Source organism: Equus quagga, unplaced genomic scaffold (genome assembly GCF_021613505.1).
Source record: "Equus quagga isolate Etosha38 unplaced genomic scaffold, UCLA_HA_Equagga_1.0 205_RagTag, whole genome shotgun sequence".
NCBI lineage: Eukaryota > Metazoa > Chordata > Mammalia > Perissodactyla > Equidae > Equus > Equus quagga.
The window spans coordinates 884541-911454 of record NW_025798762.1 but is presented as its reverse complement, the minus strand read 5'-3'; the positions used below and the strand labels follow the sequence as shown (position 1 = coordinate 911454).

Genomic DNA, 26914 nt, shown 5'->3' with positions numbered 1-26914 from the left:
CCCCTGAAGGCACCCAAATGTTTTGACTGCTTCTGTTTTGAGAAATACTTTCTTAGAAATAGTGTGGCATATTTAAAATAAAACATAGGGTCATATACACTATGTTTCTTCCTGACAGCATACTTGCATGTTATGTGCTTAGACAGCAATTTGGTGATTTTTTTTTTCCTTTTTTTACCCAAAAGTCATTTATCCCAGTAATAAATGTTGGAGGGTCAAAAAAAAAGCTTCTCAGGGAATGTGAATGAAATGGAAACATAAAAAAATAGTTTACTGTAGTAAAGAATAAACAAACGACATTAATCTGAAATTCTAAATAGATTCTTTACTATGTTCTCTTTATAACCAAGATGATATACAGCTATGTACTGTTTAATATAAAAAATTTAATGTTACCCTCTGTCCCAGTATAGAGTAAGCTGTTACATGATTTTCTTTTCATTCCTGCTTGCCTCTTTTCCAGGTAACTTCTGAAGAACTGAATAGCATAATTCAGAATATAATGACTTGGGTTGTGGCTACAGTGACTAGTATATTATACCCAGCCATAACAAAGTATGAAGAAAGGTTGCGAAATAATGCACACCCAGTGTCTGATGACTCTGTCCTTTCTTCAGATAGTTCGAGTTTCTGTAGCACATGCAGTGAAGAGCTTACATATGGAAGCTACACATCTGCAACAACTAAAACATTTCAGGGAGAGCCCTGTGCATTTGCAGTTGACATATCAGTAAGACGACCAACGACACCTTTGAAACCACCCCCTGCCCATGTGGAAAGAACAGTTGTGGGAAAAACATATCACATGGAAGAACAGAGTATAACATCTAAACTCAAATATAATAAAACCAGCTTGACATATGGATACCCTAAGCTCAGAAGCTGTAAATCTGACAGTCACCTTTTAGCATCATTTGAAACAGGCACAAAAAAATCTAAGGATGCTACCACTGAAACAGTTGGCTTAGAGAGTCCACTGTTATCTAGTCAAAAAGCAAAAGCGATGAATGAAGTGAAGAATTTAAAGAATGTTTTTGTTAACTTTAAGTGTCACTTAAAAGGGGAAACTGAATTGATTTTAGAAAGCATTTTTCAAGAAATAATGTCTGATTTAACACAAGCCATTCCCTCTATTTCTTCTGTTACTGCTGAAGTTTTTGTTGACCAAAGTCAGCCTGAAAAAGGAGACTTGCTCTCCAATGTTGATATCTGTTCAGTAGCTTCAGAGATTGTGGAAAATATGCTTGAGAAGCTACAGTCTGCTGTTGAGAAAAAATGTGTTGAGATGTTTTCGCAAGAGGATTTGTCAGTCGACATCAAACCAAACTTAACATCCACTGGAAAAGATCTCACTCCATCAAATGGAAAACCTTTAGAGACTTCACTGCCTTTGGATCCCATGTGTGATATTGCAGAGGATATGGTGTATGGCATTTTGGAGAAGCTGGTGACTCTTGCTTCTTGTAAGCAAAGTGAACTTCCCCATCTTGAAGATGCAACTAAACTTTCCCATCAGCAACATATGATAGATCCAAAAGCCGACAAAAAGAAGTGTAGTTCTGAACCTGATACAGCTAATTTAATTGTTAAGGAAGAAATACAAAATTTAATATCAAATATTTTTTCCAAGTCTTCTTTGGTTGGCCAAATAGAGGAAGCGATCAGCACTATACTAGGATATGTACAAAGTGAACTTAAAAATGAGAGACTTATTGCATCTGAAGAAACAGTAGTACTCCTTCAGCTACTCGATGAAATCTTCACTCAGCTACATCAGAAGCCAGTAAAAGCTGATGTTCAAAAATGTAAACACTCTAGACTGAGAAATCCTTCTGACATTGAAGAAAAGTACAGACTCACTGGTACTAGATTATCTAATGGTCCTAGGTCGGGAAGACCATTTCCACCTGTCAATGTTCCTGGCATGGTCCTTTATTCTGAAGATGATAGTGAAGAAATAGACAAAATTGTGGAAAATGTACTTGATTCATCTTTCAAAGAGGAAAAAGCAAAATCACAAGAGCAGGTTCCTGAGCATTGGTTTACAAAAGGAAACACTTGTTTTGAATACAAAAGAAATAGCAGACCACCTACAAAGCCTGCTTCTGGAAGAAGCAAAGTTGCATTTTGTCATGGGGGATTAGAGACTAAGCTACTATCTTTTACTAATAAAGAAATTTTAAAGGAAAAACCCTGTTTGAATAGAGACATTTTGATTTTCAGCCAAGATCAAAAGCATCAAATACAAAAGGCTTCAGAAAATGTAGTTAAAAGTATTTTAACAGAAATGCTCAAGGACATATCTTCTGTTCCCCCTGGTCACTTAGACAGTAAAACTGGCAAGGAAGCTTCAGTTCTTGTTTCAGAAAAACCTCAAGGACTGTCACATCAAGAATGGATGGACCAGATGTTCTCTGTGTCAGAAATTACTACAGTGGCTCAAGAAATAACAGATGCTGTGTTAAATATACTTCATAAGGCATCAAGCTGCATTCCCCAAATCACCAGAAGTTCCGTTTCACCATCAGTTCATCAAACTTCTCTAGATAGTTCTGACACTCCCCACATGGTCAAAGAAGCACCAAATAAAAAGCCATTAAAACTATGGTTTGACAGTGAAAATAAAATGAAATGCTTATCTTCAGTCAATGTAGATCCTCAAAAGCCTTCCCTGTTAAAATCTGAAGAAAGCGAACCTCAACCTATAGATGACATTACTGATAAGATCATTAACACAATTTTTGAAAGGCTGAAGTTACTCATTTGTTCAAAATTGCCAATGTGCTTCAAACCTTCACCTGCAGAGCAATCTTCATTACAATCTCAACTTAGCACTTACACAACTAAAGTGGTAAACATTGTTTTGCATGCTATTCAGAATGAACTGGAACTCAATAAGAAAAACCTCAATCTTGGGGAAATAGACCATACCAAATCCCTTAAAGGTAAAGGAGTTTTTGCTGACACTGATAACTCAGACTCTTTTGTCCCAAATCTCAATGATGACATTATGGCGTCTCCATTACTAACTTGTATTTGTGAAATTTTATCAAGTGAATATTCAGATCAAAGCAATATTTCACTCTCTTCTGATAAGTCAAGGTCCACAATTTCATATGGAACTGACAATGTTGGTAAACAAAACATTTTGCCAAGTAGGCAGGATAAAAAATCTTTTGCCAAATATTTAGCTACTCCGTGTGCTCTCCACAGTGTCTTTAATGAAAAAGATCTCAAAGAGAATGCCAGATTGCAAGTATTAGATAGTATTGGGGAAACAGTGTCTGAAATGTTATGCAAGCTCATAGGAGCCCATCCTCACTGTCAGCCATCTTGCAGTAAGCTCAACAGAGAGAAGATGAATGAGAATCAGCAAACGGCTACTGAATTGCAGTCTAATATTCAGCTCACTTCCAAAACAATTTTGGAATATATACTCGCAAAATTATGTGATGTTGACATGGATACCAGTTTTGCAAGTTCTGGATTTAAAGCTGTCTCAGAGTCTCTTGATATTGACAGCCTATCATTTGCTTCAATTATTGAGGAAATGACCAAATGCACTGACATCATCTCCAGCATAGTTTCCAGGATGATTCAGGGGGGTAATAAAGAGGTGACTAAAAGCAAGGCAAAAACTGTTGCTCCTGTGTCTTCCAAAACAGGAAGCTTAAAAGAAACACATCCAAATAAACTGAAGGCTGTGGCTGCAGATATTCTTAATATGGTTTTTGCTAAACTGGAAGGGTTTGCCAATGGAAATTTAGAAACTCTGGGTTCTATTAATGATGGAAATAAAAAAAGCAATACGATGGATTTGGAATGTGAAAGTCTCAGTGTTTTCACAGACACACACGAAGAACTATTGAAATCTGCTTTATACATGAATGCAAAGAAGGTATCAAGTACTATTTTGAAAGCTATTCAAACAGAATTAAATATGAACTCATTAGATTTGAGGACGAGTGTAAAAACCCCATCACCTGAGAAACAAATGCTTAAGAATATAGTCAATTTAATTTTAGATGCAGTATCCTCAGATATGTTTAATGAAACTGAATCTGAAGAGAGAGACGTTGAAACTTATCGATACAGGCCAACGTATGGAAATCTTCTCCCTGGAGGAGCTGAATCAGATTCATTTCTAGAAGATGCTGCACATACAGAGAGAGAATTCATTGGAGAGAGAACATCGCTAAGAGAAGCTAAATCAGATTCTCTGAAACAATGGTTTCTAGAAAGAACCTTAAACAAAATTGAAGTGAAACTCAAAGAAACACAGAAATCTCCAATCGTTCCTATTATAAGAAATATTTTGAATGAAATTTTTCAAAATGCTTTGGTCAATCAATTAAATGTGCTTTCTCTCTCCCACTCTCATTTAAGTGGCATCTCTCACAATGTTGATGAGCCAATTGCTCAAACATCTGTTCAATTTATAGATAAAATGATGGGTCCTTTGGTATCTGAAGCAGATGTAACCATAGTGGCAGATGATGTTGTTAGAACTGTATTTCATAAACTTTATTCAGCTGCTATGACAGAGAGAAATGCAAGTAAAAATAGGTATAAAACCGTCACTTTTTCAGCAAATATTTCTTTTCATGAACACACCTATGGAGGAAGGCCCTCTGTTACTGTGCTGGACAAGAAACCATGTACTCTTCAGTCCACATTCAATGTTGACAAACAGGCCAAAGTAAATGTAGTTGAAGATATTGTGCAGGCAATCTTAACAAATTTAGAAACTTTCGCTACTTCCAAAGTAAAATCTCTCTTTTGTCCCCAAATCAACTTCACAGTTCCAGTGGCTTTATCTATTCAGCAGGATGAGAGTGCATTAAGCAAAGCATTATCAGCCAAAGATTCATATTCTGATGATCAATTTTTATGTTGCTCAATGGATCATATTACTTCGGAAAAGACCAACTCATTGTGTCAACTCCCTTTGAATAAATTAAATATATATGCAACAGAAGTTGCCAGAAAAATTTTACAAGGAATCAAACATGAGTTGGATAAAGAAAGGGAAAGTCCTTTTGTAACTCATAACATTGTGGTTTCTGAAAGTATTGCAAGTCAGATTGTGAACACAGTGTTAGATATTGTATCATCTAAAGGCAAATATGACAAAAACAATTCTCACAAAGAAGTTGATTCAGATCAGCAAGAAGGTATTATTGAAAAGCTGTTTAATAAGACCGAATATCGAAAAGTACTTCAGTTTAAAATGCAAGATACTATTGAAGGTATCTTATGTGATATTTATGAAAAAACGTTGTATCAGAATAATCTCTCACTTGCCACACACGCTCTGAAAGGTAGCCTAACTGGTAAACATTTCCAAGCAAATTCTGAAATGTTCATTGAGGGTGCAAATAAGATTATTCCAAAACTTTCAGTTCCTAAGTCAGATGTCATTTTGATATCCAATGATATAGTGGATATTGTTCTTCATAATCTCAGTTCTGCCATCATGCTTGGCATAAATCCAAAGAATTCTACTGCTGCAAGATTGCCCCTCACATTTTGCGATATGTTTCCAAAAGCAGACTGTCAACAGCCTCCTCTTACAGGGTCAAAAAGTGAAGGAAAAACAGGGTGTTTCCCATCTTCAAGAAATCTGAAATTAGTCTGTGCTGACGATAGTCAGATAACTGTAGTAGAGAGACAAGACACCAAGAAATTTGCTCCTGACACATGTGAGGAAAATGCTAACTTCATTACTGAAACTATTTTCAATCGGTTAGAATCTTTTGCCACAGAAAGAATAGATTCATTAATTACTCTTGTTTTCCAGCCTAAAGAAAAGTCATTTGTTAGCTCGGAACTGGAAAATTGTAAACAAGATGACAGCATCTTTCATGAGTCAAGCCAAGTGGAATCAAATGTGGATGTCCTGAAAATATCAACTGAAACTATTCTCAGCCAAGAGCTTGCAGATTCCACTTTTGCCAGTTACAGAGAAAAACTTGGATCCACAATTCATCTATCACAAGCTAGTCTTAAGGAATATGCTGACATCATCGCCAGAGCCATTTTGAAGCTTATTAAAAATGACTTAGACCTAGAAATCCAAAAGACTTATCCATATCCAAACAATATTTCATTCCAAGAAAACATCACTGTGAGTGAAATTGTCAACAGTATCTTAAAGATTTTACACAACAAAAGATCTGTCAAGGAAATTAGTTTTTACTCAAAAGACAATCCTAACTTATTTTCACAACTAAATGTGTCAAATGAAATATTGCTGGGACAAAGAGAGCAAGAAAAAAACACCAAACTCTCTCTGTTTCCAAAGTACCCATTAGAACAAAACCAAATGGCATTAGAAAAGGAAAGCCAGAGAATTGTTTTGGAAGAAATATTTATGAGAAATGGAAAATCAAAACAAAAAGGAAAAACTGCATTAGTCAGTGCAGTGGAACAAGTTTTAAATGAAGTGTATCAAAGAATAATGGAAATCATAGGCCGTTTGCCTTCTTTTAATGAAATCCCTCACTTTATAGCTAATTCTAAAAGTAAAACATCAAATATGACGCAATCACATATTAACAGTACAGCAAATGATATAGTTGAAAGTGTTTTGGATAAAATGTACTCTGTAGTTGTGACATCATTATATGAAAGTAATAAAAAAGTAGAAGCATCTGACAACAGTGATACCTTACCCAAGAAACCATCATGTGTCAGAGAAGCTAAACAAGCAGGAAAAGGAAGTAATCCCACTAGATATATAATACCACAGGTTTATTCTTATGCAGGCAGTCAAAATGTCTCTCTACTGGACAACACTTTTTTGCAATATTCACCATTGCAAGTGGGAAAGGATTTAGTCCAAATCGTTCTCAGTAAGATCACAGATTTTGCCTCACTTCATCTAGAAGAGACTTTATCCCCTGAAAGTTGTTCTGATGAGTTACAACCTCTAAGTCCACACAGTTCTAAAGTGAGCCCTAAGGGTGGCCCTCAGCCAGGTTTTAAAACAAGTTTAAAAGCAAGATCAAAAGTTACTCCTTTGCCTAAATTTAGAACAAAACTGCAACTAGGACCTAGTGGTGCTAAGGCCAAAAGCAAGACCAAGTTAGGTCCTGGCGAGAAGACTCCAAAAGACAGTCGATCCAAGTCTGCCACTGGGCTGTCACACATCCTATCAAAAGGAGATGCCAAAAACCTACTAGAAATGAAATTGCCCACTTCAGAACTAAAAATATATGCCAAGGATATAATAAGTAATATCCTGGAAACAGTTGTGAAAGAATTTGAAACGGTGAAGCAAACTAGAGCAATGGTAAATGTTACAGCTCTACCATCTGATCAAATCATGGCAGCAAATAAAATAGTTAATAGAGTTTTACAAGAATTATATGCTACAAATAACCACAATATGGTTTATCCGATCAAATGTTCACATCTGGATGATCTCAAGCTTTCACAGGGAAATATAGGTGAAGGGTCGATTGCCAAACCACAAGCATGTTTTTACTTGGAAAATGTTTCTTCACAGCTAGAACAGATTTTTCCTAAAGAAGGTATTTTTAAGAAAATGTTTGACAAATGGCAGGCAGAATCAAGTGACATGGAAAATGAAAAATGTAAGCTATTGAACATAGCTGAAAATGTTTTGACTGAAATTTCAATAAAAGCAAAGGAATTAGAATATTCTCTTTCACTTTTAAATTTGGCATATCTTGAGGATTGTGAAAGCAGGCTCCATAATCATTTTAAAGGGGCTTCTGCTAGAGCTGAAGACACCAAAGCACAAATTAATATGTTTGGAAGGGAAATTGTTGAAATGCTATTTGAAAAATTGCAGCTGTGCTTTTTGTCCCAGATACCCACCCCAGACAGTCAAGAAACTCTAGCAAGTAGGAAGGAACACATTACTACTAAAAATAAATATGATTTCCCAACCGAGGACATCCATGGCAGTGTGCCAATCTATAGTATGAAGAAAAAAGACCAAATTTCTTTGGGCTCTAGCAACCAAGTTGTTCAAAAAATTGTTGAAAGAGTTTTAAACATGTTAGAGTCATTTGTAGACTTGCAGTTTAAACATATCTCTAAATATGAGTTTTCTGAAATAGTGAAAACACCTATAGAAAACCTTTTTTCTGTCCAACAGAGACAATTAAGTAAACAAATGTTGCCAAAATTACAACCACTGAACAAGTTTTCTGATGAATCCAAGTCAAGTACTATTTCCAAGGAAAATGTACAGAATACCCTTCTACAGGTTCATTCATTCCATTCAGAATTACTTACATATGCTGTTAGTATCATCAGTGACATGCTTGGTATAATTAAGAACAAGCTAGACAAAGAAATAAGCCAAGTGGAACCATGTCCAATTGGCATATTGAAAGAGAACATTGTAGCAAGTGAGATCATTGGCACACTGATGGACCAGTGTACTCATTTCAATGAGTCTCTGATCAAAAACCTTCCAAAGAAAAGTTTGTTCCAAGGAGTGGAAAATACCTACATTGTTAATCACGTTGAATTAGCAACTGGTATGAAAATGCCCACATCAAAGTTAAAGGAAGCTAGTTTGGGGAATAATCCTCCACAAATCAGTGTACCCAGTTTGGTGTTTTATTCAGAAGATATGAAAAAAAAGTATAGGGCTTCATCAAATGTACCCTCATATGCCAGAGCCTGTGTAGAAGATACAGTTAAAAGTTCAGAGCCAATGGAAAAGCCTGATTCAGAAAATACGTCATCATGCTCTAGCAACAAAGTACAAGACTTCAGCAGAAAGGAGTCTAACTTTGGCCATTTTGATCAAACCATGAAAGGAAATAGCTCTCTCCCTGAAGGCAGTGTCTTACAAAAACTGTTTAAGAAAGCGAATGAATCCACAGAGGCAGCATTAAAGCAAGTCATGTCATTCATAGAACTGGGAAAAGGTGAAAATCCAAGAGTGTTTCATTATGACACCCTAAAACCAGTTGTTCCGCCAAACCAAATTCAGACAACTGTTTCTCCACTCAGAATATGTTTAGCTGCAGAAAGCATCGTCAATACTGTGCTGTCAAGCTATGGCTTTCCAAGTCAACCACACAATAATGAAAGCAGGGAAACCATGAAACCGTTTTTCATGTCAAAGAAAAACCCTTTGTCTGTAATTTCTGGAGGACAAAAGAATGAGGAGAAAACTTTGCTTAGAATGTGGGATAAAAGAATCAGCTCTATACCTGAAGAAGAAAACAAAAAACCTGAAGCCAGCAGGGAAGATTTCTCTTTATTGGAAAGATGGGAAAATAAGATGTGCCCAGAGATAAGGACCCTGAAGGAAGTTGAAGTCATTGCTTTTGCTGATCATGAACTGGGTCCAAATGAAATTCATTTGGTAGCAAGACATGTTACCACATCTGTGATCACATATTTCAAGAATTTAGAAACTAGAGGTAAGCAAGAGATAACCTCTTTTAGAACTTGACATAATTTAGAAAAAGAAGTCAGGTATATTTAAAAGATCTCTTGTCCCAGAAGTTGCAGTTACTATTTTTCTAAAAATAGCCTTGGAGGTGGGATAGTTAATTACTTAATGAATCAGGATACTAAAACAAAAGTTATACATTCACACCGTTTGAATCTGAAAGGGTCTACTGTTCAGTTTTCATTATCTGCAGATGGGAGAAAATAGGACTACTTTAAAGCAAGGGATTTTGGCTGAGCATGAGGTATGAGGTCCAAAGAGTTTTTAAAGATCTTACACGTGATTTCTTTATAATCATACCAAATGTACAGTTATTGACTGAACCTTAGTGATCCATCTTTTCAGGGTGTACAGTTGATGTCTGTGTCATTATTAGTCACAGTTTATAAGAACAGTGGTATTAAACATCTTGTTTTGTTTGCATTCCAGTGTTCTTAAATTCCTTTTTGGTATAATACTGTAAACATATCTTTACAAAGATAGTTTTACTCCCTTTCTAAGAATGTTTATCTGTGTATGTTAGGTTGAACCATATGTAATAGCCATTTTTGTATGTCCAAACCTCTTGATTATTGGCAATATCCTAAAATTCAATCTAATAATACTATAATAGCACTGAACTGGATCAGTAATTCCAGTTACCAATAAGTAGTTGCTACGTTATCAGTTCAGATACATCACTTGCCCATCATTCAAATAGGAGAATACATACTACCTGTCCTACCCATCTGTGCTAGGAAGTCATTTCCCTTCCTTAAAATTGGTATTCTTTCAAGGTGTGCCTGCAATTGAAAGCTCATAAATAGACTTTCTCCAAGCATTTCTTAATTGAACTTAGAGAATTCATAAAGAGAAACAAAACAAACAAGAGAAGATCCATGATTCTGTCCTATTGGTATTTGGCTTGTTTTTTTGTTTTTTTTGTTTTATCAAATCTATTCTCTATTCTCAGACGTGTCCAGGGCCTTCCAGGGATTTCACTCACACTCCCTTCTTCCACTTGGAATACTCTTTCCTCCCTCCCTTCATCTCAACATGGCCAAATCCACTCTAGGAGTCAAAGCTTAGCATAAAGCCTCCCATCTCCACAGAGTCTTGCCCAATTCCGCAGGCAGAAGTATAATAGATGATCAAGTTCTGAGAAAAAAGAGTGTGTTGCTCTGGCTGCCACTCTGAGAATTGGCCATCCCTAGTAGGCATATGATTTGCAATAAATACTCTATTGAATGAAGAAAGAGTACAGTCCTATGCCTAGCTGGTCTGGCCCTCCATCCTTATGGCAAACTGTAACGTAGGGGTTGAAGTACTACTGACATTGCAATCCATCCCTAACCTTTCTGGAGTTGCACACTTCTATTTCAGTCAAGCTGTCATTGCAACACAACTCCTTAGCCTCCTAAAAGTAATGCATAGCACAACATTAAATGTTTTGACCAAAAATAGATTTTTAATAATTATATGAGGTCTTGAGAATACTGCAGACATGTTATCATATAAGAATAAACTTGGAAATCATTTTCCGCCCCAGAATTTCCAGCTTTTTAGAGCCCCTAACCATCTAAGTGAGACAGATACCAGCACTTGACTTAGAGATTTGAATTATTCAGCGTTATTTTCTCAACTTTATGGCTAAAATTAAGATTCCACAAGGTAGAAAATAAATATCTGAAGAAAACCCAATTTCTCTCTTAGCTAAGTTTTTCTTTTTCTTTAGTGAGGTGGTCCAAAGGTGAAATTCATATGTAAATAATTACCGATATAATTAATTTTTCATATTTCCCTTAATGTATGCTAACAATAGTAATGTTTTCTTTTTTAAGTTTCCAGTGAGGAGAAGGTATCTGTTATTTCTACTTTGCCAAGAAAAAAATGTGACTCAAAACAGCCTCTAAGAAGCATATACAAGGATTCATCACTTTATCAATTTTGTGAATGTCTCACTGAGTCTGTCATTTGCCATTTAATTTTTAGCATTTCTGATAGCACCAGAGATGGTAGAGAAAAAGAGAAAGCATGTGAAAGCCAAAATGCAGCATTTAACAAGATTATTTCAATTGATTCTCAAGTGTTTGAGAACAGGTCAATTTCTGTTGGAGAACTTGCTTTAAATATTTCTGAAAGCATTATTGAAATCCTTTTTAATAGTAACATTATAGAGTCTGACATTGCACAGCAAATGTTTCCTTTAAAAACAAAGTATATTTACTGCCCAGGAGTAGCTACAGCTGACTTTGATGATCTCTTTCAGGATCTCTTAATAGGAGTGATTCATGTACTATCCAAAGAAATAGGAATAAGTCATCACCTTGAAAACACTGGAAGAAATAAATCACTTTCCATGCTTAGAAGCAGTGATGTGCCCATTTGCAACAAAACGAATACAGTGGAAAGACAGAAAGCCTCCAGAGACTGGGAATCCTCTACTCACCAAATTGATCGTCTCATTCAAAGAAATAAATTAAATTATCTGGCATATAAGTTAGACAGTCTGGTTGGTAGCCTAAAAACTCGTGAATCCAAGGAAGTAGTCAATAAAGTTTTTAATATTGTTTTAGATTTATTTTTACCAGATGAACACCCAGGTGAGGTTATGGATTCTGATAAAAAATCAAGTGATCAGCCAAGTAGTAGAATACTTGGAAATAACTTAGAGATCACCCCAAAATCATTTTTTCTTCTCAATGTTGTGTGTGAAAAACTTATCAGAACACTTTTGGAAAAATGCACAAACAGTGTCTTTGCTGATAATTTACCTCTTTCTGATGGGACATCAGCAGAAGAATGTCAACTTTTTAAAATACTTCAAAGTGTAGAAAGTGGAGAATTTGATTATTGTAAGGGAGCAATGGACTGTGAACAATTTCAAGGTGATTATATGTCAGACCTTTCAAAAAACCTGGCAGAAATGGATCAAGATTTGTTGTCATCGGACTCTATGCTTACTGTTATTTCCCATAGCTTAGTTAAATCATTGATGGACAAACTATGTCACGGTATACAAGTCCCCCAAAGTCCACCTTTTGCAAACAAGCATTTAATGTATAAAACAAGAGAAATACAGTCTAGTTTCATAAAAGCAAAAGGGCCAGAATTAACAGAATTGGGACAAGGTAAAGGCTCTTTAAGGTTCATGAGTTATAATGGTAATGGTTTGACAGGATCCCTGAATAATCCCAGTGTAATTAGCTCCAAAATACGAGCACCATTTGGCAAGAAATGTTCAGTGAATTCCTCTTCTGTGCCATCTCTTCTTAAAAGACAGGGAACAAAGGATATGGATACAATAGGCATCTGTAATAAGCTATATCCAGGAGATATGAATACAGGTATTTATTCAGCCACATTTTTGGAGGAAATAATCTCAGAACTGTTTTTTAATCTCTCTCTTTCACTCTGGGGCAAAAATGAAAACATCACTGAGGCCCGGCTCAATGAGATGAATACATTATTTGTCAACAATGTAGTGAATGAGTTTAATAATGCACAAGTCACTGTTTTACGGAATGCTGAAGAAAGGCAGTGTTTTCCACCAATCCATAAAGAAACTGTTAGTAGGATTGTTGGTTCAGTTTATTGTGATGTTTTACAGCAATATAAATTGCAAGTGACCTGTGGTAATAATCTGACACATGACAATACCTCAATAGCAGAACAAATAACTAATGGCATATTGTTAGAGATTTTAGACTACCAACTCCCATCTTGCTTCAGGGGAAAGCACATGCCTAATTCATATTACCCTCTCAAAGCTGAAATTATACTGCAGAAACTTCAAAATAACCTGAGACAATTTACTTCTCAACACAGATCTTCAACAGGCTATAGCACTATGTTATCACACTCATTTTTAGAAGATATAATCAGAAGACTTTTATGTCAACTCATTCCTCTACCCAGTAAGGCTTCTTCTTTGGGAAACACATATTTCAGGAGTTCAGATTTTAATGAAATGTCTACCTGTATAATAAATAAGGTTATATCAGCCATTTCAAAACATAAAATTTGGTTCACTATATATGATAGTCAATATCTTTGCACAGGAAAAAACCTCCAGAAGATGGTGGATTCTGTTTACAGCAATCTTGTACAAATGTCTGACTGTCTTGTTTCAATACAGAAAAGCATAATCAGCCGAAGTCCAATCATGGTTGACCGAATAGCCAGTTTTATTATTCAAGCGATTATTGAAAATCATCTTCAACCATTTTTGTGTGGAGAAGGTTTACCTCATCCAAACACTCCATCGGATGCAGTATCGAATATGGTTAAACAGGTTCTCAGTGAAGTCGTAGAGTCACACAGACCCCAGACACCATCACTCTTAGGTATTTACCCTCACACATTTGTAGGGGAAATTGTTGTCAGACTTTTATCAAAGATTTTCAGTCCAAAGCATAACACTGAAATTGAACTAGAAAAAATGACCCAAAAAATAGTAAACTCAATAAATAACCATTTTGACAAAGCTAAAATTCATATTCTGTATGATGACAAAGAACAGTCTCACTCCTCTGTAGATACAGATATTGTGGATGAACTCGTCACCTCAGTTTATGGAAACGTTTTAAAACAGCATGGGCTGGACCCTGAAGTTGATAAAGAACTTGAAGACAGTGATATTTTTGTGGAAAATATTACCAATTTAATTGTAGCAGCTATTACAGATTACCTTCTTCATCCATTATTTTCTGGGGATTTGTCATCTTCCTATTCTCTTTCAACAGCTGAGAATATTTTTCAGGATGTTCTTAGTAATATCAGTAAATCTACCAAGCCAAGTCAGAGTTTATCTCCATACAACACCTTGCTACCATACACATTTTTAGAAGATATGATCAGAGTACTATTATCTAGGATCTTTCCTTCTGCATCTAGCATTGTTCCAAACAAAGAAACTCCAAAAGACAGATCAAGAGTGAATTTCAATGAAATTGCTTCAAAGATAATCAGTGATATTAGGATGAAAATTTCCCAACATGAAATTCGATTTTCAAAAGATGAAGAAGAAACCAAGTTTGTTTATTCAGAAGATGATGTCCAGCATCTCGTTGATTCAGTGTTCAAAAATATTTCACAAAACTCTGAGTCTCAAGAATCAGTTGAGCAAAATATCACAAGCAGTGATGATGTTCTTATTGATAGAATAGCAGGTTTTATCATTAAACATATCTGTCAACAACATCTTCAGCCGTTTGTGGATGGGAAGTCATTACCTTCTTCGTCATACACATATTTTGATGATGAGAGAAGGCAGTGGTTTTCTGCCACTGTTTATTCCTCAACGTTTTTGGAAGATGTGGTCTCTGGGGTCTTAAGCAAAATATTCCACAGGGTGTTAGGCATTGTACAAATGAAATCAGCAAGAGATTCAGAAGATGAACTGTTTGATAAAGCTGAAAAACTCATAACTTTGATAGCAGAGGAATTTTCAAAAGCCCAAGTTAGCATTCTAGAGAATGCTGAGGAACAATTCTGTTTGCCTCCAGTGGAGACAGATATAGTCAAAAACATTATTGACATGGTGTACAGCAAAGTTTTGCAAGAATATGATATGGAAATAATGCCTGATAAAGATTTTCTAAGTGACACTAAGACACTGGCTGCAAAGATAACTAAAATCGTCCTGGCCGAAACTTTTGATTTCCAAATTCATCCAAATCTTATAGGAAAGCTTCCTTTTAAGTCACACTCCAAACTCAGTACTAATGTTTTGATAAAGAGAGTTCAGTGTGACATTACTAAATCAAGGTTCCAAAGACAAGCTTCAACAATATATACTACTATGCTATCACATACTCATTTAGAAAAAATCATCACCCAGCTTATATCTCAGATAAGTCCATTGGCCTCCAGTGCAGAACACCCAGATACTTGTCAATCAGACCTAAGTAAGACTGTCTTAAAACTGATAAATGAAATCATGTCAATAATTTCAAAACATGCAATATGTATTATTAAACACGGGAATGAAAAACAAAGCAAGATTTCAGAAAAAGATATCCAGTCTATGGTTGATTCCATTTATGCTGATCTTTCACATTCAAATGTATACCAGTCTCTTACAAAAAATAAAAAAGGTATAAGTAACATACCTGTTTCAAAAGTAGCAAGTTGTATAATAAAAGAAATATTTAACCATCATCTTCAGTCATTTTTATCTGAAGATAAAACTCTCCTTTCAGCTGCAGTTGATCAAACTTGTAAACAAAAAGCAATAGATTCTAAACAAAGAGAGTTGTCTTTCATTGTGAACTCAGCTGTCTTTTTCGAGGAAGTAATTTCTGAGCTTTTATGTAAACTCCTTTATGCATTCTCACATAATGTCTTGGCTGCTGAAAACCCAGATACAGTAAAAGCCACAATTACTGGCATTGTTACAACATTAGTAAAGTCAATTGTTCTGGAGTTCAACACATCAGAGATTTTAGTTGCAGATAACTCTGATGATGATATGTGTTTTTCAGAAGGATATAAAGAAATGGTTCAAAAAACAGTCAACCTAATTTATGAAAAAATATTAGATGAATATAAATCTCTGATTCAAGTATATAGGGCTATACAAAGTGACAGTATTTGTTTTGGAAGGAAAATATATCATTTGCTATTGGAAGAAATTTATGATTATCAGGTGCAGTTGTTGGTTTCAGGAGAATTGGTATCTTCTTCTTGTTCTTCCCTTCAAGCTGATAATATCATCAGAAATGTGCTCAGTGTCATCATGAGGGATACCTACTCCTTGCCATCATGTGTTACTGTGCTGCCTCGTTCTCTTTTAGAAGATATGATTTCCAAGCTTCTAGTGCATATGTTCCCTTCAACTGACACTGAAAGTGAACTAGAAAAGGAAGAGGTTTTACCAGATTATGAGTTTGCGGATGAAGCTTCAAAACTGACTGATGAAATTATCAAAGAAATTTCTGAACATGAGATCCGTCTTGCCAGGTCAGAGGAGAATGCAGAAAGTGTGCAGTTAGAAATGATTGAGAATTTGGTTGACTCTATATGTAATAATATTTTGAAAAAATCTGAATTTCAAGCTGAAGTACAGAAAGATGCAGACAAAAGAGGAGGCTCATTCCTCAGTAAAATAGCTGGTTTCATTATGAAGGAAATCATGGATCATCATCTGCAGCCATTTTTACATGGTGAAGAATCATCTTCCAGTTACTTATCTGATTATAACCATGTCTCTGTACTTACTAAAGCTGGTAAAGAAAAGGCACAGCCTTCTCTATATTCAGCTACATTTTTAGAAGATGTAATCGTTGACCTTGTTCACAAATTTTATTCTTTTCCAAGTATTACTGAAGATTCTAAGAAAAAAGAAATGCCAGAGCCAGAGGTTGTCAGCTTGGCTATAAAATTTGCAAACTCTCTGATAGGAGAATTTAGAAAAAGTGAAATTAAAGTTCTACCAAATGCTGAAGAAGTGTTCTGTTTTCCACCAGTTGGTAAAGATACAGTTGATAAAATATCCAATTTTGTGTATGATCAGTTCATAGGAAATTACGAGTCTAATGATATTCAGAAAGATGATAAGAGTAACATTGTTATAGAAATGATTGCTGCTTTAGCCCAGAAGGCAATCTCTGCTTTCAAGATTCAACCACTTTTTTCAGGAGACTGGTCTTCCACCTTCTTTTCATTTCTAAACCCAGATAACATCACCCAAAGGGTTCAACACCTACCACAGAAAATCTCTACACAGATAAACAGATGCTTAAAAGGGAACCAACTTACTTTACCAGAAAAATCATATAAATACACTTCTTCAACCTCAGACCAGAAAAATGTGTTGGACACTTTGGAAATAGACAGAGGTGCAATGAGTAGAAAGAAGAGTTTCAAAACTGAGGAAGCATCAATGAGGAAAGGTGACATCCAAGATCCAATAGTTACCTCTCTAACTAAATTTATGGCAAACAACATGTTTAACTTGTTGTCAGGGTCACCTGCAGGTGTGGTAAATAAAAAAAAAGAGAATAAAAATAAAATGGGAATTTCAATTCAAAAACATAATGAGACTGTATCAAAAGTTACTTCTCCAACTACTAGTGTGAAAAGTAAAGATACTCAGGAGCCAGATTTGAGGATAACACTTAAAAATAAGGAAATTGAGAATAAAAGCATATCAGCTTCAAAAGATAAGGAGGGGCAAGGTAATGAGGTACATACACAATTTCCAGTAGCTACTGATGATAGAGAATGTGAGAAGGAAATACTTGTACCATATTTTGAGATAGACGATGAAATGAAGATTGACAAATCAGAAAATTCATTCAAAAAAGAAGACAAGTCCTTTCAGCTATCTTCCTTGACATCCAAAGTGAGAAATACAGGGAGCTCAACAGAGAAAACTTTGAGAACAGTTGACCAAAGGCCAAACAATGAGGGGGGAAAAGACTCTCCAGTTCAAGTAGATATAAATGAGGCACAATACTCAGATTATGAAAGTGTTCAAAATGTCATTGAAAATATTTATGATGATATATTAGAAAGAGATTATTCTCAAGAATCAGCAGATTATTCAAAACTCCAGAGCCCCCCAAGTGAAACAGCATTGGATGTAATTCAAGAGGTTGGCGAAGATTTTGTACAGTCTATTTCAGCAAAGGATTCATCCCTTTCAATTAACAAAAATCTCCCTGCCAGAGAGAAAGAGACGAAGAGAGAGAAAGATAAAGAAAGAAAGAGAGAGAGAGAGAAAGAGAGAGACGGGGGTGAAAATAAAGAGAAAGAGAGAGACAAAGAGAAAAGGAAAGCTGAGATTAAAAATGAACCTAGTAAAACAGCCAGTCTTCAGCACCTACCAAAAAGTAAACCTGGAATTTTTCCTGCTAAATTTTTAGAAGATGTTATCACTGAAATAGTTAACAAATTGATCTTTTCTTCCTCACCAGAAACACAAACATGTGATAAATGTCAGAAAGTAAGCAATGGTGAAAATCAAGCTGAACTCTATGACACAGCTATGAAACTTCTCAATTCACTATTAAAGGAGTTTTCAAATGCTCAAATTAAGGTATTCAGGCCAGATAAGGAAAATAAGTTTTCTTCACCTGTAGATAAAGTGTCATCAGTTCCTAAAGTATCTCCCAGCCATAAAGAATCAACTAGAGAAGAAGCATCATCTAGCATTCAGAAAATAACGGCAGATAAAATGCCACATATATATAAAATGACTAAAAATTCCTCTTCAGATAAGATACCTTTTCCAGATAAAATACCAGCAACTGATAAAACACTAGTCAACAAAGTTGTTCACTCCTCTATATGCAATATTTTGAAGGAATATAGATCTCAAGACGCCATTTGTAAGAATATAAAGAGTAATGGGGAAAGTTTAGCAAGAAGACTAACTAACACTGTGATAAATGAAATTTTTCAACATCAACTTAATTTGATATCTTCTGATAATGTTCCAGCTTCAGCTTGTTTTCCTCTGGAATCTAAGGATGTTGTTAAAAAGGTCCAAAATGTGGCTCAAACAGCCAGCAAAGACTGTCAAACATCATCACCATACACCATCATGCTGCCTCATGAATTTTTAGGGAATGTGATTGCTGCTCTTTTATCTAAAATTTTCTCAACAGTATCAAACACCAAAGCAGAAACATCTGAGGGCAAGTTGTTCACAGAACTGGATTTCCTTCAAATGAAGTTATTAAGTACAGTTACAACAGAGATCTCCAAAGATGAAGATATGATTATACGGTATGTGGAAACCTTACATCCCAATGATGATGAAATTATTCAATTAGTGGTTGAGTCTATGTATAATAATCTCTTGTCACAGTTTGGATCACAAGAGATTATACAAAATTGTGTAGCCAGTGGATGCAGAATCCTTTCAGAAACCATAGTTGACTTAGTTCTACGAGAAGTAGCTGGTAATCAGTTGCAGAACTATTTTTCTGGAGACCTAACTCCCTATCAGTGTGCAGAAGTTGACAGTGTTGTTGAAAATATTCTTAAAGATGTTATCAAAACTGCTGATGCTCCCCAGCCTCAACCATCACATACTCATATACTGCCTTATAACATAATAGAAGAAATTGCTGTCAACTTTTTATCAAAGCTTTTATTTATGTTTCCAAAAGTGGATAAGGAAAGAAACAAATCTCTTGAAACAGAAATGCAAAAAATAACCTCAAAAATATTAAATTCAATTCAAGAATTTATCTCCAAAAGTAAGATTAAACTTGTACCACCAGCCAAGGAGTTGCCTACTGTACCTTTAGCTGAGAATGAAACTATTGAAAAAGTAGTTAATTCTGTTTATACCAGTGTTTTAAAGCACTCTGGCTCCTATACTTCTATATTTAAAGATTTGTTGGGTAAGAGCAATATCCTCTCTGATATAATAGGTTTTTTAATGGTGAAGGAAATTTCCAATTCTGAATTTCAACGTCAAGTAGAGGAAGAAGTATCAAGTTCAGAATTAGTCCTTGAAGCTGTCAAAATTTTGGAAAAAGCGGTCAAAATTGTTGATGGATTTAAGTACCAGGAAAAGTTTCCGTGCAAAAACGGTGCTATGTTAGATGCCATGTTTTTGGAGGAAGCGTTGGCCTTGTTCTTGGCTAAAATAGTAAGGTTGCCAAGTGCCTCAAGCAAAGATGCAAAAAACTTAAAGCCTGACTTAAATAAAATTGCATCTCAACTGACAAAGTCTGTGACAGCTGAAATTTCCAAAAGTAATATCAGTCTTGTTGCTGCTGATCCTAAGGAACACTTTTTAAATCCAGAAAGTGTAGAAGTTGTTTCTCAAATTATTGATTCTGTTTATAGTGAAGTACTGCAACAGTTTGGAACTCATAACGAACTTTATGATGATATAAAAGATACAAACAGAGTTTTCCCTAAAAAAGTGGCTAATTTGATTATTAATGGAGTTTCAAATTTTCCATTAGATACAGTTAGCTCAAAGAATTCAAATCCAAATCTCTTTGGAGATCTGGACATTAATAGAATTGTTCAAAAGGCACAAGAGCATGCTGGTAAAATGATCCCTGACTTAGAGGAAGAAGACTTAGCTCAAGATTCATTTGGAGAGGAATTTCCAATTAAAATAGTTCCACATGTTGGGAATAAACCAATCAAAATAGATCCACACATTATCTCAGAACACTTAGCAGTAATTTCTGTAAAAACTCAACCTCTTGAGAAACTTAAGATGGAGTGTTTAAGACAAACTGGACATAACATAGAAGAACTGAGAAGAGTATCAATAAGTGGGAGAGGTTACTCCTCAGACACATCTGATGTAGGAAAGTTGAAGAGAGAAAGACGTATCTCATTGGATAGGACTGGACGACTGGCTGTAAAACCCTTAGAGGTAAGTGCAAAAACGATAGAAAAAAAATAGTGATAAACGGTTGTTCTGTGATTCCCTTCTCAAATGTGTACATGGGAATGCATATTTTTGCTGTTATTGTCCAGCCCAATAGGAGAATTGTTGAAGTGGTTCATCCATATAGTCATATGATTTACTGGGACTCACCATATCCGCTCTCTGGCTCACTCCAACGGTCTCAGGCTAGTTTTCCTAAGACAATCAATTTAAACTGGCATTTTTTTTAATAGAGTGGGAATAGAGGGACATAGACTTCACAGTAAAATCAGGCTGACTGAAATTATCATCTTCAAGATTCAGAAGATACATAATCTCATATAGTTCCTGTAGTTCTTCATTGTGGATATCTAAGGTGTTTAAAAGGACCAGTTAATAGACTATCAGGATATATGCAGTTTCAAAAACTATCTAAAATAGTTGTAATTTCTCAAACTTAAGGCTCTATGGCATTGGTACTTTTTACTTTTAGAAACATTCATGAACAAACAGACTACAAATTCTTAGATGATACGTATTATTTCACTTTAGTTATGTTAGCCTTCCTCAATTTCTTCTACACTCTAAAGAAGGGCCAACTTTCGTTCCTCTTCTATCCTTGTTCTAGACCCAGCTGCCCTAATGCTGCCATTTTTATGAACCCATTTTCTCTTGCTAGAGACCTAGGTCTGACCGGCAGCCCCATACTTGAGCCCCAAATGTATTAAACTAATTGGGCCATTAAAATGCCAAGATGATGTCCATGTTAAAAGGAAACTAGACCACTGAGGACAAAGGGATTGTCTGGCCAATAGAGTTATACTGACTGACCACATTTTGATTTTTACCAAAGCCCCTTGTACTGATAGGGTTCACTCATAAGAGGATTTAGTGTGCTTAGGGATATAATCTGTGGCCTGGAAAATGAGCAAAGTTTCATAGAACCATTCTCTCTGGAGCATAAACTTGAAATGAATTTTTTCCAACACTGTCCTGCAACCCACTGAACTAAGTCTCAGGGCTGGTAAATATGTTAATTAGTGCCGTATGTTTTCACACCCAAATACTGAGATTATCATAGGCTGAGACACTAATCTGTTTTGCCCTAAATTTTTGGGGCCAGATGACAGTCTTTTCCAGCTATGAAATTCTCTCTTCCATATGAGTTCTCATCATTGCATTAGCATATTACTGAATAGTCTTCATTTATACATAAGTAATCTCGTGTGTCTTAGTGGTACAGTGGTAAGCAGAGCTGCCTTCTATATATAAGTAATCCCTTGGGAGTAGACTATGTGTGAACAGACTGTGGAATAACACTACTCAACGTCAATTTTTAATTATCTGTAGAATTGTCTGTCACAAATCTTACTCTTAGTTACAAGTTCTCTTTACTTAAGCCATTTATAGACTACAGAAAGCAGCAAGAGACTATTTCAACCAGAACAATTACTCTTGTTTTCTTAAAGGAAAGAAAAGCCATCCTAAAAATAGAAAACAAGTAAATAAAGCAGCAGACAGCAAGAACTCTATTAAGACATTTGATTTGTACCAATACTATCTATCTCCAGTTCAGGGACAAGAGAAGAAACAAAACACTAGATTAGATCAGAGAACCTCGACAGGTGTTGGCTCCACCCCAGAGCTTTAGTTTCTGTTTTGAAGTACCATAAGTTCCCAGCACACTAGGCATATATATATTAAAATCATATATAGTAACAAATTCCAAAGCCATATAGATTGATCTTGGATTTTCTAAAGCACTGGTTCCCTCCACTAACACAGAAAATCAAAATAGATTGTATTTTAATTTCTTAAGGAGGCTGACTCTGTATTTTTTTTTTTAAGAAGATATTCTTTTAGGGTTCTATTATCTGAAAAACGAAAGGGATGTTGAGGTGTGTGATTATTAAATCAATTTGGAGGTTTTGTGGCATCATTAAAGGCTACAGAATTGGGGGAATTTTGTTATTTAATTATAATTGTCTTTTCTTTGATCTGTCTTTAGACATTGAAAATGGAAAGTAAGATTTGACTAGAGAGATGAGATAAAAAATGAAGATTTATGTTTTGAATATTCTTTTGGAAAATGGGTCCAAAGAATCAGGAATGGAAGGAGAGGAATTAGAGTCAAAGACTTTCACAGTTTTTGTTATTCATCTTTTTGCAAGTCAAGAGCAGATAATACCTTGCTTTTTTGTTGAAAATATGTGCATTTAGGTTTATCTATCATTCTCTATCTAGAATTTTAGAAAAAATAGATGATCATATCTACTTCTGCCACAAAACTTTCAAAGTAAAAGAAAACAACAAAAAGTAACTTATGATGCAACAAAATATAAACTTTAAGCAAAAGGAAAAAGAACCTATGTTAGGCCTTCCTCTGCTACTTTGTAGTAAGATACAGTAGCTCAACGTGATCTCTGAATGTCAAAGAAATGATAGACACCAACAAATATTTCTTATAATTTTCATTTGTTTCTTCTTTTTAAAATATCATTAATATACAAGTCTCATTTAAAGATAATACTACTTAAATTGAAACTATAAATTATATTAAAATATGTATATTACGATAGAACCACAGGAGAAATGATCGAGGCACTTGTTCTTAATATTCGTTGTACTTTCAATTCTAGGCTGTCTGCAGAAATTCATTTCAGAATATAAGAAAGCCAGATATCACCAAGGTGGAGCTTTTAAAAGATGTTCAGAGCAAAAAAGATCTTATCATTCGGTTAGTAGCTCATGATATTGATCAAGAAGATTCAGAAAGTGGCAGAGAGGAGGAACCAATGTCTGATGAGGATGAAGTTGTTTTACGAGAGATAGCACAAGAAGAACACGTAGGAGAACAATTTGAAGATCAAGTGAAAGAAGCCATGAAGCCAGCAGAAGGCATGGTTGGTTCTCCCAAGACAACACAAAGCACATACAGCCTGAAAAAATTTTTGTCACTAAGCAAATGTTGTCAACTCACATCCAGTGCAAATATTGAAAGTATTGAAGCAACCTCAAATCATATAATAGAACCTAAGGAGAGACAAGTTAAAAGAGCTGTTGCTGAGCTTGACATGGCCACTAACTCAACAACCACGACTCAAACATCCTCCTCTTGGGAGAAAAAAGCACAGCCTAAGGTGAGTGAGAAGCACAACTGCCCATGACCAGATATCTATGGAAAGAGTAGAGATCTTCAGAAATTCTGTCCAAGAATGTGCCTTAATTAGGCAGAAAAGAATACTAAAATGGTTCCAGTCTCATCCTAAGCCTGGTAATATTTACAGTAGAGAGAGAAGTAATTAACAAATGAAGCCATGAAATTCAGTTGAGGAAAAGCAGATAATGGAAAGAGACCTAGATTAATTAGAAGCCCAAGAGAACAGACAGTGGAAACCATTTCAGAGAAATGCAAGCTAATTATTTAAATCCATTATTTAATAGATTCTAGCCCTTTGTATTCTGGCTAAATTTCCACTGAACGTTTTGTGTAGAGAAGCTTTATGCAAGTATGACAGGACTGGAATGTGGGCCAAGGTAGGAGGAAGTAAAAAGAGATCCATACAAATTCAGATTTGAATCCTGACTCTCACTTAATAGCTCTGTGTCTTTTGGGCAAGTTACATAGCCAACTTTTTTCTTAAAAGTTGCTTGTCAACTTGCCCAAAGTTAATAATCGAGATATTTTGAATATCATTCTTGCAATCAGCCCATAAACTCCACTGTCATCATGGGGTACAGTTCTTTTCCCTATGTACCATATCCCTCAAATGATGATCTGGACTTCAGTGACCCTTTGGATTGGCCCAGTCCAAAAATATGTGCCAAAACATGTTTTTGGAAAATACATATGATTTAAGATTTCCTAGTGAGACAATTCTATTTATTATCTATTTGACATGATTCCCAGGTTAACATAAAAGCTGAGATGAACCAGAGAAAAAGAACAGAGATACAACTCTCTTCAATTCAGAAGTTTAATTGGTAAATCATCTTAACACATACTCTCATTTATTTGTTGGGAAGCTATACGTGATTTCATGACCAGATACACTCTGCAGAATAGTTTTCTTGAGCCTCATAGTCAGAAATGCTGGCTTCATAGATAAAGAAATGTTATAGTATAACATTAGCAACAGTCAAAATGGATTATATGAACAATAATAGTAGCCTGTGTTTTTTGGAGGGATTCTAACAGACGTCGCAATAAAGGTATTCTCATAAAAGGTATGGCCATGAAATCACACTTGACTTCCCAACAAATAGATCGGAGTACAGGTTAAGATGATTGACCTGATAAGCTTCTGATTTGACCAGAGTTGTATCTCTGCTCTTTTTCTTTTTGAACTCTGTAAGATATGATTAAAAATATTTGTAAAGTACAGGAATGGAAAACTGTATTCTTCAAACGTTGTGTGAGGTTTATCTTTAAAATTTATCCAAACTCCAATATTATAAGTCACGTTCACTGAGCCATTTCCAAAGAATTATATAGGAAAGAGACATTTTAATTAGAATTATAGGGTTTATCCATCTTTATTTAGTTTTTTTTTTGTTGAAGAAGATTGGCCCTGAGCTAACATCTGTGCTAATCTTTATTTTCTATGTGGGATAGTGTCACAGCATGGCTTGATGAGTGGTGTGTAGGTCTGCACCTGGGATCTGAACCTGCAAACCTCAGGCCACTGAAGCAGAGTGTACAAAATTAACCACTGCACCACGAGGCCAACCCCAGGGTTCATTCATCTTTTAAGTAATCTCTAAAACTTTTTCTCAGTATAATGTAAATTAGACTGCATAATATGCCAATAATGTGAGAAAGTACATATCAAACTCTACTTTATGTAATACGTGGTTTGCACTTTTCCAGAAAGAAGAAAAGACTCTTATTACTGAACCAACACACTACCTCATACACAGAATTATGAGTTCATCTTCATACAACCAAGAAGATTTCATTTCATATGCCGGGTACATAAAATTAAAGCAATATGAAAATAGAAATCTGAGATGAAAGTAATGCTAATGGGAAGAATGGGTCCCTGGTAAAACTATGATTGAGCAAGTATTCAGCCATAGGCCTTCCCTCACTCCTTCTTATTCTTTCCTCCTTTAGCTCCCCACTGTGGACACGTAGGTCTCCCCTTTCTACCTGATCCACCATTTCTAGTTACCTGGCCTCTACATCCTTTCTAGTATAGCAGTGTCTTGGATCAAGAATTTGCCAGTGTGTTTTGTTTCTGGTTGTTTTTTTTCTTTTTTGACCTGGGAGATACGTACTAGGTCACAATAGTATCTGCCCTATCAGCGCAAAGCATTCCTGCTCAATTCTAGATAGCTAAATGTTCCAGTGTGTATAACTGCCTGTAACAAGAATCCAAAGGTTGGTGGCTAGCATAGGGGAACGGGGGTAGGAGGAAGGTGAAAAGGCTGATTAGGCGTGTGAGTAGTGATGGATTATAATTAGCCTTTGGGTGGTGAATATGATGTAATCTACACAGAAATTAAAATATAAGGATGTACACCTGAAATTTATATAATTTTATAAACCAATGTTACCACAATAAAATAAATTAAAAAATAAAAGTAAGAATCCTAAGAAAGAAGGAAACTATAAGTTGGAGCATTCAGAGATGAATTCTAGAAAGCAGTGGAGTTTTATGTGGATCTGTAAGGATGAATAGCATCTACAGGAGGAAATGATAATCCAAGTTTGGATGACTGTAGAAGCAAAGTCTTGACTGTGTGGCATTTATAGAGAAAAAAGAGAACAAAGTAGACGGTACACTTGAAATTAATTAATAGCTATATCTCGAATAGTTAAAACTTGTCTAAAATTATTCTTAAGTTTATAGAAATATTCAGAACTTCACAGAGGTAGTATTTTCTATTGTGGGAGAAGTAATGGGTGTAAGGAGAAAAATCTACTTGGTGACATTTTTTTCCCACACAGCAAAATGAAATTGTTTCTTTTTGACAATGACACTGACACTATTTTGGGACATCCCTTCCTGGCCCATTATTGCCATTTTTTCCTGCATAATGGTTATTTTAACATACTTAATTAGTAATACAGGCACCTCTCTCTTGTTTTTATCAATGATGAAGACAAAGAGTACAAATAATACCAAATAAAAGCC

General features: G+C 35.4%; 1 protein-coding gene across 1 annotated transcript in view; it reads left to right on the top strand.

Annotated features, from left to right (window-relative positions):
- The window catches only part of LOC124233561 (fibrous sheath-interacting protein 2-like), an 84264-nt gene that overhangs the window by 41128 nt on the left and 16222 nt on the right, over positions 1-26914 (top strand). Inside the window, exons 16-19 of the mRNA XM_046650705.1 lie at positions 464-9413; positions 11266-20780; positions 23414-23914; positions 25645-25745. Coding sequence (XP_046506661.1) covers positions 464-9413; positions 11266-20780; positions 23414-23914; positions 25645-25745 — 19067 coding nt within the window. The remainder of the gene's footprint in view (positions 1-463; positions 9414-11265; positions 20781-23413; positions 23915-25644; positions 25746-26914) is intronic.